General features: G+C 38.2%; 1 protein-coding gene across 4 annotated transcripts in view; it reads right to left on the bottom strand.

Moving 5' to 3' along the window:
- Window positions 1-18,416, bottom strand: part of mob2b (MOB kinase activator 2b) — a 42,818-nt gene that overhangs the window by 4,406 nt on the left and 19,996 nt on the right. For 2 of the 4 annotated variants that reach the window (XM_046863961.1, XM_046863960.1), the window contains exon 2: window positions 250-410. In XM_046863961.1, the coding sequence (XP_046719917.1) occupies window positions 250-410 (161 nt within the window). Of the gene's footprint in view, window positions 1-249; window positions 411-10,622; window positions 10,868-17,703; window positions 17,909-18,416 lie in introns of those variants that run through there. The other 2 variants (XM_046863959.1, XM_046863958.1) reach the window with 2 other exon arrangements.

Genomic DNA, 18,416 nt, shown 5'->3' with positions numbered 1-18,416 from the left:
GCCCAACACATGATGGTCGAAAAATATCTGCTAATGCTAGACATAACAAGACCAGGCAACTTTCTTGTGGCTTTGGCTCCAAGACTGGCCGCTATTCCACCCTGGAAGCTTTCCTATTCGGGATTCATTTGCAAATGACACACGTACAAGTAGCCTTATAGTAGCAAATGCAAACAGTTTTATCTGCTCCCAGACGTCTCGGTTCTGAGAGACAATGAAGACGAGCAAAACGTAACTTAATACACTTACTGTTACTGGCGAACCATTCGTTCAGGTCGATCTCGGGTGGCAACACCACCAGCTCCTTGAGGTCGAAGTCGACGACCCTTACTTTGGTGTAGTCTGGCTCGAGATACGGCTTCTTCTCCTCTATGGGCGGCTTTTTTCCATTTGGCTTCGTCTTAGACTTCCTGTAAAAGACGGGCAGACGGATGAGACCATACAAGGCCAGACGGTCATTTTCTCAGCCTAGTATTTTCATTGTAATTCATTTTAGACTTTTCAGAAAAAAAGCATCCATTGTCAGAAAGTTTCCCAAGCCCACCTGTTCTACTCTATTTTGGCGTAAACCTCCAATTTTAAGAGTTTTGACCCAAGCAGCAAGTTTCCTTTGACTCAATATCCTCAACTCTGGTCTCTAATACCATTCCCTTATAATTGTTTCAATTTATTGAAGTTTCAAGGATGCAAGAAAGATAGCTCGGCCAGCAGTAGTATCCCCTAATCTTTACAGTAACTACACTACTATGCATTACTTGCTGTCTTATAAAATCTCATAAAAATATTTCAATTTTTTTTACAGGCTATTCACTTGTTTTTTTTTTTTTTGTTTTTTTAAACGCCATTCCAGTTTCTATGGCTATGTTCATGGCGATAGCGTGTTTTAGTTATACGGATACAAGACTATATAAGATTCCTTTTTTCTAAAAAAACCTACAATCTAGCAAAATATGTTTAATGGACATTGAAATCTGACAGGATGCTTTAAGATATGATTCATTAGTTATTATTTGAAAAAAATCCCTTTGTGAAAAAATCTCAAAAAACTTCAATGCAAACAATACAGAATTTGCTCATTAACATTGCGACATATTGGAGAACGAAGGTTTCCCATCAATCATCTTCAATAAATTCCATTAAGAAAAAATAAACAGGAGCAAGAGACATTGCAAAGGTTATTAATATCCCTACATTTTTACGTCAAAAAAATACCTAAAAAAAATGTAAGAAAGATATCAGACTGCATTTCATTATCGCTGTACTTGTACTGACAGTGACAAAGTTGATGCTGGAACCTAAAGAGTTCAAAGGTCTACACCATGGTTGGTGTCCTGGTCCTTGTAACCTGACCTTCAGCTTTTTAGAGTTTTATTTTTAGGTTCCTTTATTTCTTTATTCACTGAGAAACGAAGTAAAGTATGTAGAAAGAGAAATCATGGTTTGTTAAAAAAAAAAAAAAAGAAGGGAATGTCTAAAGGCTACAAATTCGAAACCTCAAGACACTCGTTTCCAAAAGCTTATGATTTTACATACTTTCCTAGCCCTAAAATATGGCAACTTTACAACAAAAACCTCCCAAGAAGCTAAATGAGCTTTGCAGCCCGAGTAGTAAGCATACTTGCTAACATGCTTAATCTTGGTTTGTAATTAACCAATGACGTCCCCAGACACGTAGGCTTTTCCAGCCTGAGCTATTTTTAGTGCTGCTGGGTCATATTACAAGCTGACCTCCACCCAACTTTCACTCCACCACACCCAATGTCGAACATCAAACGCTCTACTTAAGCCCCTCGCAAAAAGTAGAGGCCATGAATGGGGGAGGCGGCTGGGGGGAGTCGGCTGGTTCGGGGCGTCGATTGTACGTCATGGTACAATTTATTAAAGGCGCAGACAAGCAGATTGTGTGGAAGAGGGAGGGTAATTTCTGGTGGGTAATTTCTGCCATGTACCTCATTCGCTCTTTGTAGATATCTGTAGTTCCATTCCCTTCTTCCAGAAAATGAGGCATATGGTTAATGGCTACTTATATAGAAATATGTTGTTGTGTAAATATAATACTGCTGTCGGTGGCCTGACAATGTTCAGTGTTGCAAAATGACCAAGGAAAAGCAATCACACACACACACACGCACACACAGTGATATTCCAAGTATAATTCCAAGTCACTCTAGTTATTAAAAGTCTGCTGTTTATACGGTTGTGAATTGGGAATTCTCTCTTGCGTTGTCCTCATTCGTCAGTCTCTGACTTTTTTTTCACATCTGTCACTCGTATTTCTTTTTTTTTACCTCCCTGTCACTCTCTCTCACCATTTCCTCACCTGAATGTCTCTCTCACCATTTCCTCACCTGAATGTCTCTCTCACCATTTCCTCACCTGAATGTCTCTCTCACCATTTCCTCACCTGACTGTCTCTCTCACCATTTCCTCACCTGACTGTCTCTCTCACTATTTCTTCACCTGACTGTCTCTCTCACTAATTCCTCACCTGACTGTCTCTCTCACAATTTCCTCACCTGCCTGTCTCTTTCACCATTTCCTCACCTGACTGTCTCTCTCACCATTTCCTCACCTGACTGTCTCTCTCACAATTTTCTCACCTGAATGTCTCTCTCACTATTTCCTCACCTGACTATCTCTCTCACTATTTCCTTACCTGACTGTCTCTTTCCTTCTTTCTTATCAGTCTGTTTTATCCTAAGAGAAATAAATCTAGTTGATTAATGTGGGGAAAAAAGAAACATCCTTCTTGCTTATGTAACTCAATATCTTAAGAGTTAGAACCTGTCACAATGTTACTTGAGTCTAACGTCCAAAACACATACCCCAGGCATCCAACATACTGAAATGGTGGAAGTAGATATATAAGGAAACATATAGGGTTCTACTATTGAAATGAAACTAGCATTTACAACACAATCATTGTGCACCGGAAAGAAGACCATGATGCAATACAACCCTGTAAAATATCTGAATGTGCTTCTTTTTTTGTCAAAAGTTTACCTCATAATATTTGCTGTGTAAATTTTCCCCCTGTGCCAATTACCACAGAATGCAAAATGAGAGTGATGTCAGGACGGTAGTCAAAATTCTATCATTTTAATGAGCTGATAACAGAAAAGATCTTCTACAGTCTTCATACTGTGGAAGTATCCAGTCTATATAACCCTCCACTTCTCCACAAAAAACTCTTCAAGTTTACTGACACCCCAATTGTTGCATTGACGCCTCTGCAATTCATCGTTTTTGCGCACAAATACCCTATTACAGATGAAGGAGCTGAGTACACCAAAGAAACCGACTTCTCTCGAGGGTCATTTGAGAAGCATCTGTGTTCAACAGGCCATCGCTGTAACAGCATCTGTCGTGATTACTTAGGTTCAGCTCGACTGAAGTGCTTTTCACTGACTCAATGACCCATTTAGTGAAAAGAGAAAAACTTGATTCCATGCCATACTGGCCTCAAGTTGCTGGCTCCTATATTGCGATTGATTGGCCAATAACAGCACAGCTACTGTATAAAACTCGATGTGTGTGCAGGCAGTGTGCTCCTGCTCTTTAAGCAGCTGTTTCCATGTTATCCCACTTGGCCTCTTCTCAGCACATATAGTGTGGGCTTGTTACTCTTAGGCTGGACGCTATGACTGACACACACACACACACACACACACACACACACACACACACACACACACACACACACACACACACACACGGCTGAACATTAACCATACACAAGCAGTCCAAACACCATCTGCACAATCTGAAAAAAGCTTAGCATTTGCAGCTCTGAGAAGCTTTCTAAATTCACCTTCCCTGCTTTGCTGAAACACTATAACCTAATGTTCAGCATGCTCAAGCTCACTAATACTCATTTTTTATTTAAGCTAAACTTTTTTTTCCCCCACAAACTTCCACTAACATACTTAGCATTGTATAAACCAGATTAAACACTGAAATTTCAGTTCGCTTTGAAGCTAAGTGTAATAACTGTATAATGTTTGTCGTTAACAGCATGTCGTACCTTCGTAGTTTCTCAACGCATCTAAGGAAAATGTTGACACAATGGCTACCATTCAGCGCTTAATGTAAATACACTGGAACTCTAATCACTGACTGTCTTTTCCTGTGAAAAACTTTTACATTCCTGACACGATTTTAAGCATAAGATGATGTGTTAGTGATTAACAGCCAACCCTGATTACAGAGTATTTGTAGTCATGACTAGTCATCCGGTTTCTTCATATTTCCTTGATACATTTGAGGATAATGTAGATATTCTTGTGTAACATTTAGAGTTTAAATCTGGAGTTTGTTAGCTTTCTATGCTAAGTGTGAATTCAGTGTAATTCTAGTCATAAACATTGAGGGAAATGATGATCAGTCTAACGCAATTTATAAGGCTTTGTTTAGTGTATATAAGCCAGTAAGCTATAACAAAGCTAGAAACAATTAGCATTATTAGAAATGTTAAATATTGTGTTGACTTTGTTTGTTAAATTTTCCTACAAGGCAAAAAAAAAAAAAAAAAAAAAAAAACATGGCCACATCCATGGAATGAGAGGTCATAAATTCAACTTTAAGTGTTTAAATTTATTTAGCGAAACAACTTCAAGTCCTTTACAGCATTTTACAGCCAAGCATAATTAAAATTTTACTACTTCAGATGTAGACCATATTAACACCATTCACAAAATCTCTTGCAGACCACCAACCGTCTTCAGACAATCTCATGTGGTCTTAACAACAGTATTGGTTTTGTTTCATGGTCTTTCTTAGATGCAACTAGCTGAAAAACCCCAAAGCACAACTTTTTAAATCAATATGAGACACAATAAAATCTGGATTTTGCTGGCTTGAATAAAACATGGCTACGGTTAGGAAAATATTTAAGCCAACCAAGACTTTGTTTTAAGACTGTAAGAATTATTAGGTTTAGATAAGGTTGTCTGAGGACAGCTGGGATGAGCAGCAGAAGCTGGCTTCAATTTACAGAATGTGAGTCTTTTTTTAAGGCCTGTTTTTTTTGGCCTTCATGAAGGATCGCTCTGTTCGAAAACAAAGCTGCAACCCCCTATGGCGCATTTTTGGGCTTGTTTCTCTCCCTTTTCTGCTCATTTAGACAAACAGTTTCTAGTTCCTGGAAAAGTGCAGTACTCCAGCCAAGAAGAGGCCAGTGATCCCAGCTTTAAAAAAAATAAATAAAGCAAAACAAAAAAAGACAATGCCAAGCCTGAAAAAGGCACACAGTTATCCTTTGGGGTAAGAGTGTACTTTTTCAAGCTTTGTATTGTCAACTTGGGCGATGCAACAATCAGAATGAGAAGCCTGCAGGACTTTGGAGGAAAACTATAAGCCAAGTTTTTGATCCAATATTTAAAAAAGAGTGGTTGTAAAACCCACCATGTGAATGCAAGAAAACAGCAGACAATTCCAGAGGAGTTTGAAAGGATGTTCGCAGTTAAGTAAAGAAAACTATGCCCCCTGAATTCCTCCAGTGTTGAAAGGATGAGGCAGGTGACAAATGCAGGCACAGCTGGTAGGTCACTAAAGGGAAAAATGTTGCTCAGTGCCAAGCGCATTAGCCTGCTGGAAAACATGAGGGCTGTACAGGATAGACGCTTTCAGATGGGTGTACAAGGCGGAGACAAACAAATTACAAAAAAAAAAATGTTTGCCAAGCCACTGCACAAACCCAAAAATGGTAGACTAGAAGAGATATGATCACTTGGTGCTTATTCACTGATACCACTACCATCAAGAAAACACCATCAATATTAGAAAAAATTGCTTTCCTTTACTCATTTGGCAGCTACTTAGATCCAAAGCAACCTACACACTCAGAGGATGTTAGGAACTTGCTTGAAGGGTTTCTGGGTAGCTAAGAGCACTTAACTACCTAATGAAACTACACATGGAACCCTTCAAATATAGGAAAGAGTTGCTTTAAGGGTCTTTGGATTGTTACGTGCACTTGGGACTCCAAATTGAACTCTCCTTAGAAGAGATAACGGTTGTTTGACGCAATTAACTTCCTAAAGGGACTCTACTTGGAACCTTCTCTGCAAAAGAAATAGTTTGTCATAAAAGTCAAAGATAGAACCAACCACAGGAACCAAACCTGTTTCAGTATACAGTCCAGATGAAGGACTGAGTAATTTACTCAAAGGGGTTCTAACTAAGTTTTTTCTAGAGTCCTGGGACTTTCAAACTACAGCTCCTTAATTGATAAATCAAGACTTCCAGCTTCAGGTCTGCAGTCACTATGAGAGCGGCCTCTAGAGGCGAATCACCAACTTGCTGTTTGTTTTTACACGTGAGACTGCACGCTGCACAGAGAGCACTATATCAGATTTATTATTTACTTATTATTTCATTTAGTGAATTTTCATGATTTAGTATTGTTTTTAAAATTCATGTAATAAACCTCTTTTCGAGTCAGAATGGGTTCTTTGTCAGTACATCTTACCAATAATGAAATGTACCCAAAATGTTGAAAATGGTTTGCAATTTGATCAATAATCACAAGGTACATTATTAACAAATCTATTCGCACTGCTCAGTAAACTCTTCTTCATTTTATTTATTATGAAATAAACCAAAGAATATTCTGGCAGGAAAATCACAATACTTTGGCAAAGCTCATGCATGGATGATTTGCTACGTACAAAAGATAATCAACAGCACTAAGAAAGATGTCCAAATACAGAAGAACTGCTTGCTGAATGTCATAACCTAGTTCTCCTGCACTTCCCTGCATTCACACTATCCTGTGCAAAAGTTGCTTGCATTCCTGAGAGATTAAGAGTGGCTTTCTCAGGCACGTTGGGTCCTGTGCCTTCTCTATCGCTGGCGCTCCTTGATATATCTTGCCATTTCCTATACTTTAAAGTGGAACTTCAAAGCTCGACAAAAAAAGCACAAAATGAAAGACTTGTGGTGATTAGACTTAATGTTGATTCATATCTTGCCCCGAAACCTCGGATCCCTTTGTGAGCCTGGACCACAAGGTCAGAGGAACCAGACTAACATTCACTTAGCAGATTTGAGAAATTCGGTATGAATGGAGCAGTGATGCGAATCGTAAGACGCAATGAGGCGTGCTTTCAACCCACTTTACCGATCACCAATGCTGAACGGGCACCTAATATGTGCCGTTTAAATTTTCAGAGTCAAAATTATACTGAACCCAAGACTGCGTTTAGAATCCCCTTAATCACAGTCCTTCGTTTATATCACTATATTTCACGATACGTTTCCTCTAGTTAAAAGTTCCTGAAGCCACATCTAACCACACTTTCGAATGCCTGTGGCCTCAGCTCATGCAGGACTGCTTTCTGCTGCCTGACCTGCCCACATTTAGCTCCATTTATGGCTAATCATTGAAATAGTGGGTGGAGGACAGAAAACAGGATGACTCCTGACACCGGGGAAATTTTCTTTTCCTTAAAATAAAACCACAATCAACCCTGGAATGGGTTTTTCGGGAAGCAGAAGGCAGCGATGAACATTCTACCTAATGGCGGGGTTTCCTTTCCTAAGACAAAAGTTGAAGACGATTGGGAATAAAGACGGCATCACATGATTATCATCTGCGTATAAACCAGGCTTTGAAGATGAAAAAGTCCCTCGATGGGAAAAAGTTCCTCGTTTTTGAGGGAAGTAGGAATGCTAAGGAGAAGTAGAATAGACGACCAGCGGTAGGAATGCAGGAGCTATTCTGGTCTCCATGCCGAGTTCGAGGGTGAACAGAAAGATGAGCATGCTGATCATAAAGCAAATGCTGATCATATGACAGGGACGCTGCTATGCCAGAGCGTTTTTTTTTCCTTCCGTGAAAGTGTACGAATGCTTACGGCTAAGAGAAGGAAAACGGACTATTTAATCCCCCTCCTTACTTATTTCTTGCTAAACCAACTTGCTGTTGAATCATGTACTCTTGAAAATAATCAGACTTTCCCTAAACTAGCCGAAATATGTGCTAGACACCCTGAGATACATTCCTCAGGCTTTTGCTGACGTCAAGAGTCACGATAAAAAGCATTCCTTCCTTTATTGATGCATTATGTAACCGAAAAAAAACATCTACAAGAAAGTAGGTGCACCAATAAGGAGAAGTATGCTGGCTGTCATGAAGGCCGCGTTGTTATTATTAGTTATCAACAATGTCTTCTATGGTCTTTATAAGCAACACACACGTTGTTTTTTTTTTTTTTTTGCCAGAATGTTAACTATTTTAACAATCCTGAAAGGCAACCCTGTTACGCTCTGGCTGACCTTCATCTTTTAAAACAAAAATGTGAAATATGAGCATGTGCGAACAACGTGACCCTTTTTTAAACTCTGTTACATTATGGGCATCGATTCACAAATAGCCAGTTATGTTTAATAGAATTTCGGATTTTGTTCAGAAGACTCTCCCGAAACAAAATCGCCAGGGAGCGAGCCGCCAATCAAAAGGCATCTAAACAAACCATGTCTTCTAACCACACGCTGGAACGAGAAATCCATCAGATGGGTTTCAGCTGCAGTCATTATTCCAGAGTGTCGTTTAGTGACTCTGACTCCAGTGTGGCTGCCATGAGCGCTCCGGAGCCTTCAAACCGCCATTTAAAATCCCATTATAGAAGCACCAAATCAGGCCTTTCTCAGAAAAGCCACAGTGTGTGGGAATGCTTCGCCTACAGCAATGCCAGGACTGTTATTTCGAAAAAGGGGTAAAAAAAAAAAAAAAAAAAAAAAAAAAAGAAGCATGACCCAGAATACTTTGAATAAAATGTTTGGGATATTGCTGACACATGCTGCATTATTCTCTGCGGTTATTATCCTTAATTGCCTTATTCAGTACCACAAATAAGGCTTTAGATTTCACAGAGGGATTCGAATAACTGCAAAAAAATTCCCAAGTTAAAGCAAGAAAAAGAGCTGTGTTTTTGGAGCAGCATCAGGATCAGCGCCACTCAGTTTCACTACAAAAGGACATTTGATTGTATCTGAACAGGCAACAAAGTCAGTGGATCTTCCATTCATTTTTTCCTTCCATTCATATGTTTTACCTGGTTAAAGATCACCGATCAGGAAGTTACATTATTAGCTAAAGTGTGTTGTTCTAGCAGGAGATTTAACTTAAATTATTCATTGTTTTAGATTTCAATCTATAAAAATAACTAAAATAGGTTTTAAAGAAAATATAGACCTTATTACTCGAAGGGTTTCCACCTCAACATTGTCATTTTGAAACAAATGAATGAGTGGATAGCGTGAAGTTTTACAGAAATCTAATCTAACGGGACATTTCTTGTTGTAAAGTCAGATTACAGGAGAAACTATAAATCCTGTATTATTACTGTGTTATACTTAAAGATTGAATAGTACAATATATTAATATCCTGATGACATACCCCTATTTTTTGTGTGATATCACTGGTACCGTAAAATCAAACGTTTTTTAACTATATAATTAAATTCACTGGCATTCCAGATCATCTATCTGCATTGTTTCAGTGAATAAAATCCACTGAAAAATCTTAAGGACAAAGGCTTTGGGACACGCCGTTATAGAAAACGAGTCCACTGCGAGGTGGCGAATGAACCATCGTGGAGTAGTTTTAATTTTTTATTATTATTAAATTATTTTTGATTCTGGTAAAAAAATTTTTTTTTTACTATATTTTAGTCAATTCTTTGTCAATTCTAATATCTACTGTACTCTACTCATTATTCCATTTTCCAGTCTTTTATTTTATATTTTATTCCTGTATTTGATTTTATTTAAGCTATTCTATTTCGCGTCCGAAAAAAATTCTTTCTCCCGCAAGTAAGTTGTCTTTACACGCAACAACTTCTCATGACATCTGGTGACATCAAGCGACTTGTTACGCCTACATTCGCTTCTGTGCCGGGGCAATTTGAACAGGGGGTCAATCCATCGAGTAACCTGAAAAAACGATTACTTTGAATGGGTGGAAAATATACAGAGGGTGGGGAAAAAAAAAAAAGTAATAATAAGTAATAATACTTTGTACTAACAGCATTAACCTCCTCGAGACTACAGAAAACATTACAGCAACATATTTTAGTGTAAAACAATTTACAAAACACGGATCAAGTCAGCAGTAACAGAATGAACCTTTCGTCTTATGTCCCTGCTTTATTTTATTTCTCAATAAAAAGTCACAAAAGTGTGTGTGTTAATAAATAATTTTCTCTTGTGCACTGAGTTGTCAAACAAAAAAAAAAACAAAAGAAAAACACACAAGACAGAGCAAGTCTAGTGTTTCTAAAAGCCTAGTGAAATCCTCAGGGTAATTCCAAGGCAGGACAGATGTGTTTAAACAAGAAGATCTATATCAAAATAAGAGATCAACACACATCTGGCGGCTTCTATGCACACACACAAAAGGCATAAAAAAAAGCAAATTTTATTTAAACATCTAAAGTAAATGCACTGGTTTACTACAGATGTGTATACAGTTGCAGAGTCATACTCAGTTACAGTGACAATATCAGAGCCATGCGTTCATTCCAGAGTGCAACATCTGGACGCTGCACGGCGTCATTAAGGCAGAAGAACAATGCGGTTTTTCTAAACGCTCTTTTTAATGCAAAAACTGAATATTCACCTTAAGACCTTGCCGACCGCCTGCAGGACCATTTTGCAGCTTAATCCGTTTTTCGACCGCTGAGTGATCGCGCTGTCACCGGATATAGTCTGATCTCCGACCATTGCAAACCAACTTGTTTTTCTTTGTCTTCCTTTCTTCCTTCTTTCCTTTCTTTCTTTTTTTAACAACCTGAGCAACCGATCCGATCCGATTGCGCGTTCACATTGAAACAGATCGGATTTGTCCTGCCACTTTTCATCCGCCTCTCTCGCTCGATCTGGTGGCTAACTTCCGACCAATCAGAGCAGAGTTAATGGGCGGGACGAAGAAGAAAATAAAACCGTTCCAAATAACTCGCTCCTCCCTACACACGCGCACCACATGTGGCGCTTTTACACCCTATGTAGTGCACTAGATTATCCATTTTTGTGGGAATTGGTATTCAGCTCCACTCAGGACAGAAGCTCGGCTTCAGGCTGCACCTCGTTTATTACAATTTATTACTTCATTCATGTAGTAACAACAACCTTGGAAAAGATTAGCACGCATCTCTTATCAATACAATACAGAACAGATGTTGCTCTGGATAAGTAGGGAAAATACATACTAAAAAAGTTCATAAAAAGTTACATTGGCCCTCCACACACACACACACACACACACACACACACACACACACACACACACACACACACACACACACGAATGGGAAACAGCAGCAATACTGTACACAAATTTTATGGTCAAATGTTTGACACAGGAATAATAAAATAATCACATCTCCAGTTTAAACATATTCAATACATGCACTCATATTGAGCAATTCTGAATTATCTTGTTTATATTGAGAAATTGAAGGTCAAGGGCCTTGCTTGGGGGCCCAGGGAAATTGACGGTGCTTGGAATTAAACTCGTGACGTTCCGATCCAACGGCCGACGTCATAAACACTGAACTGCTGCCTTTCAACACAAATCACAAAAGAGTAATGAGACTGCCAAGTTTGGCCAAAAAAAAAAAAAAAAAAATTTTACTCAAAAATGTAATTACCTGAAAAAACTAATAAAATAAACATGGCATGTTTAATATGCATATGTAAATATGTACATCGGGCATGAGGCATAACTTTAAGGCCACCAAACAGGCATAACATTATGACTACCTGCCTAATAAAGGATTGTGTTGGTCCCTCTTTTGCTGCCAAAAACAGTCCTGACCCATCCAGCATTAACATCTTTAGCAATTTGTGCTACAGGAGCTCGTCTGTTGGATTGGACCACACAGGCCAGCCTTTGCTCCCCACGTAAATCAATGAGCCTCGGCCCCGCATGACCCTGACACTGCTTCACCACTGTTTCTTTCGTGGACCAGTTTTAATAGCTTCTTACCACTGCATACCAGGAACACTCCACAAGAGCTGGAGTTGTGGAGATGCTCTTACCCAGTCATCTGGACATCACAATTTAGCCCTTAACTCCCTCAAATCCTTACGCTTAACCATTTTTCGTGCAAATGTTCACTTAAAATAGACTATATTTTAAAGATTTTGAGGTGAAAAGACAGATTATAGCATGGACAATGTGTGTAATAGACAAAAAAACAATCAGAATTGTCCGGATTATTTTCAGACATGCTTTCTAAAATGTAGTCGGGCTTCACATTTTGTCAAGACCTGGCAACGCTGGCCATCGTTCAAACTGTGGAACAAAAGTATGAAACTATATTCAAGTATCATAACGGACTGATACAATAAAATATAAAAAGTGTTTTTTTTTATATATCCACCTTACAAGCATCCCTCTCCCCTATAACTCACTTCTCTTCATGGCAGTTTATTTTAGTAACATATTAACTCTAAGGTTCAGACTCAGCGATCTACTACTTCCTGCAGGAACATTCAATGCTTTTTCCCCACATTCACGGGATCAAAGTTCCAACCAGCAAAAGCGTAATATTCCCACTAACCCCCCCAAAGTACAGTCAGAGCTCCTTTGTGTTTTGACTGCACAGACGTGTTATCACAATGTCAACCTACAACTGACTGGAATTTCCCGGCAGGCACGTCCAGACTCGACACTGAACACCTCTACCCTGGGGAAACGGATTCTCATCTCAACAGTCACACACACACACACACAAGAACCAAGATCTGCTTTGTTTGCATATTGTATGCTCAAAAGAAACAGCGATTTTTATTGGCAAAACCAATGTTACAGAAATTAACTCATTACACTCATAGAACATAATACATTATACAAATTTTCTTACCTGCATTATAGAGTTTATAAGAGTGTGTCTACAGAATTTTTTTACATAATATTCTATCATTATTTGTCTCTCTCAATTTTTTATCCCTCGATCAAAAAGGTGAGGGTTGAATGGTCCTCAAACTGCTTTCTGAATATTGCTCTAGGATCTCCTGGATCCTCACAATCGGCAGTTAAACTCATCACGGTTAGAAATTCTTAGCTGCTGACGGTCATAAAAGTTGCAGTTATACAGTGTAAGCAAAGTGTTGCAATAATACACTTATAGGCTAACCCTTGCCATAATAATAGGAAAAAAAAAAACATAATAAAAATGTAGAATACATTTAGAAATAGAAGATACATTAGTAAGCCTAAATGTACACTATATGGCCAAAAAAAATTGTAGACCCATTACCATCACACCAATATGTTTGCCTTCTCCAAACTTTTGCCATAAACTTAGATAAACACAAATACAAAGAATGTTTTTAATCCTTTATCCAAGAAGCCCAGACCTGTTCCAGCATGATTATTCATTTGTGCACAAACTAAGCTCGATTTGTCAAAAGTGGTAGACCTCAAGTGTCCTGCACAGAGCTCTGACCAAAATGTGGATTGCGATGCTCAAAAAGCACATACAATATTTATGACCGGGTGTCCGCAAACTTTTGGCAATATAAAAAATTATGTATACTAAATCTGGAATAGGATGTTCAACAAGGATGTACGACGGTTATAACAGCATTATGCTCCACAAGCATTTGGCCATGTAGTGTAATAAAAAGCATAAGACAATTATGCAAGAAATAAAACCCTTATGTGAAGTGGTTTATTCCACTTATAGCAATTTAAGTATTTGTTTAAAAATGACATCATATATCTCATCCATATACAGTTACATTTAACGCTCTGGAAACTATGATTTTAGTTTCTATTAAAACACTCAGACATTTTTTTTTTTTAAAACAGGCTATTTTTTATTCTCTCTTTACTGACTAACACAAAACATCGCAAAGGCCTCGATCCTGAATCCACTGAGGAAATCTTCAGGTTACAGCTTTGACCAATCAGAATCTTCAATCTCAACACTACACCCTGGAACCCTATTGTACAGGAATAATATGAAATAATCTATTACTTTTGTATATTATGACATATCAAATCTGTATAATTAAAGGCCTTTTCTACACATGGATACTAAGTTTCCCAGTTCTGAGCTTTGCTGAGGTTTCGTAGAGGTTTAGTAGACGCCTAGACAAAACAATGGTGTTCTATTATGAAAACTGAAGTAACTTTAGCTTTTACAAGAACGTGAGAGATTTGAGAAAAGCCGCTTTGTTAAAACTACTGCCACGAAAATAGATTTTCATGTACAGTCAATGCAGTGATTTATAATCAAGCTCGAATTAATACCAATAAGAAAATGACATAATATCTATTTTCTGTAGCAATAATTCAGAGATTTTTCTGGTCTACGTTTTACAGAATCGAAAACAAATGAAAGACCATTAAATATTTAAAGACAAATGTACAATCATGTATTTGTTAGAGCTCCGTGTAAACTATAGGTTGTTGATTTATCATTTGTGGAAGAAGTCTCCAGTGTTAGTGTTGGGCAACAGCTAGCAAGTTTCCCCTCCAATGCAAAGTCTTTAGGAGACAAGTTTTCACTTTCTAGTCTCTTGGGAATGTGACATACGTGTGTGTGTTATTAACGTATAGAGTTATGAGAAATGTTGATTCTTAATAGCTGCTCTAAAGTAAGGCATTAACAAGAACTAGCCTGTCTCCTGAGCATGCAAAAATATTAAACGTAATTATAATAGATAGACAAAAAAATTGAAGTATGATGTAATCTTTTAATGATTTAATAAACAAAATATAGTACTAGATAATATATTATATATATATATATAAAAAACAATGAATTAAAAAATTTCAGATTTGGCTCCAAAATCAGTGGCTACAGTAAACCACTAGTAAAAGGAGGCATCAATCCAGATCCTAACAATCATTTTAAAGGACGAAAAGCAAATAATTATGCTGTTCAACCCTACTTGTAATGTGTGCTGAATGCACAGCCCTCACCTCCTCATGTGTGATCACTCCCTAGTGCTATTCTGGTCAGTCTTGAACCTGACTATAGGCTGCAACAGCCTTAAGCTATAAATATCTCTGAGTAAGCCGGTTAAATATTTCCACTCTTTCGAAACCAAGAACTAATTTAAGGAAGTGGTCAAGTTAGAAGAAAAATACACCATCCAACTATTTGCTTCGTCTCACTCGGAGGAGCATGACATCACCACGGCTGTCTGGTAAAACTAATCATCGTAAAAACAAAAAAAAAAAAGGCGGATTCGAAATGAGTCCGAATCATCCGCACGTTGTGCACGGCTGCATCATAAAACTGCCTGGACGGTGATGTCAGATCAGACCTTGACGCACGTCTACATTAGAGATGACATTCTAATTAACGCCTTGTTACTCCTTTCCCCCCCTCACACCTCTGAAATAAGAGGAGGTGCAGTACAGGACAGGTTGTGTCCTAAAAGGGAGGAAATGGAAGGCGTCCAATCCTGGTCAGAAAGGTTCAACAGGCCGTGTTTGCTGAGAGTGCGAGAAGCAGGGCTTGTTGCAGGAACCCGAGGCAGAACAGAGGCCTCTTTCACTGTGGCTCCAGGTAAAAGAAAATAAGGAGCCAGCTTACGAAAGCAGTGACGAAGGGCGGAGGGTGTTGTGTGTTTTCTTTTGCGGGCAAAAATTCTTTCAGGGCACGTCTAAGCACTTCATTCTTTCCAAAAATACTCCGCTAAATATCCTCCCTCAAAAAAAAAAGGAAAAAATTAATTACAGGAAAAAAAAAAAGCAGCAGCTGTCGGAATTGGATACAGGCGTACAGCAGGCTGAATTCGACACACTCTGAAGGAGACATCTGCAAATGCTTAGAGCTAAAATAAAAAGGAAAATAAAAAAAGCACTAAGACACAGACTTAGAAAACGATCAAGACACCACAATCTAATAATTAGTTTTTTAAATGTATTTATCATAATGTACAATAGTGGGCAACATTCCTGTCAGAAGAAAGTCTGCATATGTTACTCAGTGATCAGTAGATCTGCCTAAAGTAAACCAAAAGCAGCAAACACCAGTAGGCTACAGTAGCTTCATCATACACTAGTAGGTTACTGAATTTATGAACTAGAAAAAAAAAGTATCTTGTTCCACCAAGTAGTAAAGTCATATCAATTACTCCAATGACTTATACAAACCGATTGGAAATTCACAGTGGGGTCAAATATTTGAGTAAATGTACTTAAGTAATTTATTTGCCTACTATATTTGACTACAATGAACCCTACCAATTACATTTTGCACCTCTGTTGATGATGTGATTAAGCTTTTGTTTAAGCTGAATTAAAAACATGAATACAGTTTTTACAATTGCTCTGAATACAGTGTAACCTCGATACTCGCGGGGGTTACGTTCTATGACCCCTCGCGAGTTTTTGCTTCTTTTTGATGGAATTGTACAATATATTTACTATATAAATGTACTATACTGAAAACTCAACAAAAAAGTGAATTACTTGTCATAAATTTTTTATTTACTACTTTTAATAAGTTATACAATAATAAAATAGTTTTACAAACATTATGTAATTTATTAGTACAAACTCTGTTTTGAAATGTTACTCCGAACTTGCAAGCCACTCGCACACTATAAGATTTTTCCCGGGTTGCTCTTGGTTCCAAACGAAAAGTCGCGAACTATCGAGGTCGCGAGTATCGAGGTTCCAATGTAGTGGCTTTTACTTTATCTAAAATTTGACTTTCATTTGTCCTCAAAATAGTAATGGGTCTTCTACTTCGTGACATGATACTGTAATTATACTTGGTAAATTCAGATATCTTTTTGAAAGATCCCTTAAATATTTTGTTTTAACAACTTGTGTGATGTTAAACAAGCTGATGTGTTGACCTCGAATCGTGCAGTGTGCAATTTAATTTGTATTTTAGGAAATAAAACCTCGCAAATTTTGGGAGGTTTTTCACCAACGTGTTTCAGTGTTGAAGACTAGTGCATCTTCATTCAATATGAGTGAAATACTCAAGTAGTGTGAAAATCAGATACTTTACTATAAGACCTTTACTTAAGCAATTGGAATTGGTGACTTTTAACTTATACTTTTACTCAAGTGTGATTTTCAGGTACTTGTTACACCTCTGGAAATAGATGATAAATAAAGATGAGTTCTTAACGTGGGATTCCTTTTAGAAAGTCTATGATTAAAGACCATGGACCAAACAAAAACCGGATATGCTACAACACTACAATTTAGTAAATTTTCATGTAGCAAGCACAGTGTCAATTTCAGATTATTGGCAAGCTTTATTAGAAAACGTTTCGGTCAGTTCGAATGCAGACGAACGCAAATGTCTTCCGTTGCTGTTCATTACTAAACAGTGTTGCATGAGAGCCGCAGTATTGCAAAACACGATCTTTCAAGAGTTTGTTGAAATGACTCAAAAGGCATTGAGAAAGACAAACAACGCCTCCCCGGATTGTGTTTTAGGTTAGCTGAAAAACGACACTCGATGCAACTGCAGTCATTAGAAAAACAAACATTGCGAAAAAGTTCCGCCTTGTTCAGGGATTGACAAATTTTCCCCACAAATAATATGATCAACATTAGTACTGGCACATGCTTGGAACCAAATCACTCTAGAAAGCCAAAATCATGTTTCCGTTCTGAACGCTGTATACCTTCTGCCCAAAGCTGAGATCTCAACATCCAGCTATAAAGAGGCATCAGTTAATAGGTCAACCTCCCAACGCTACACTCAGAGTACCTGTGAAACAGCGAGCTGAGAATATGCCGAGACTGCTCAAGACCGCTCTCAGCTGGCTCCCTGTTCGCCTCTGCCATGTCGCTGTTCTTGACGCCAAAATCATCAAAGTTTGGCAAACGAGTTCCTCTCCATGCTTCTCCACAAGTCTGAGAAGAATCAACAGACACGCTAGTGTACGGCGTGAACTATCAAAAGCTCTGAGGGTGAAAGAGTTCAGCTGCATCTGTGCTGCATGGATAAGTCTCGGGTTTGCTGATAAGGAGGCCTAGTAGTCTCTGATTAGTCATTGTCGCCTTTTAGCATCCAGGGGAGTGACGAAAACTGTATCAGGCGTAGCAACTGTGGCAACTCCTGATGAAATCTTCTGGTGTTAGCATGAATGTTGAAGCTTTGGCGAGTGTCCAGAACTAAAACGCTGCTGCATCACCTTCTTAAGCAAGAAATGAAGCAGGGACTAAAGGGCATTCTGGGTAATGGAGGAAACTGGTAATCAAAAGCCAACATGTAAGGAAAAGAAGCTTTAAACGAAAATGAAACCAAATGTCATGATAAAATAAACAAATGAAATTGAAAATATTGAAAGTCTGACACTATGCAATTTGTTCATGGTGTCATCAGTCACCATCCAGTAACCTACAGAGAACCTTCACTGAGAGTAATAGGTAATGAGGGACATGAAAACATATGTTTCAGCATTCAAGACTTGGAACGAT

This window comes from Silurus meridionalis, chromosome 13, assembly GCF_014805685.1.
Source record: "Silurus meridionalis isolate SWU-2019-XX chromosome 13, ASM1480568v1, whole genome shotgun sequence".
NCBI lineage: Eukaryota > Metazoa > Chordata > Actinopteri > Siluriformes > Siluridae > Silurus > Silurus meridionalis.
The sequence above is the reverse complement of the archived record's forward strand: the minus strand, read 5'-3'. Positions and strand labels throughout refer to the sequence as shown.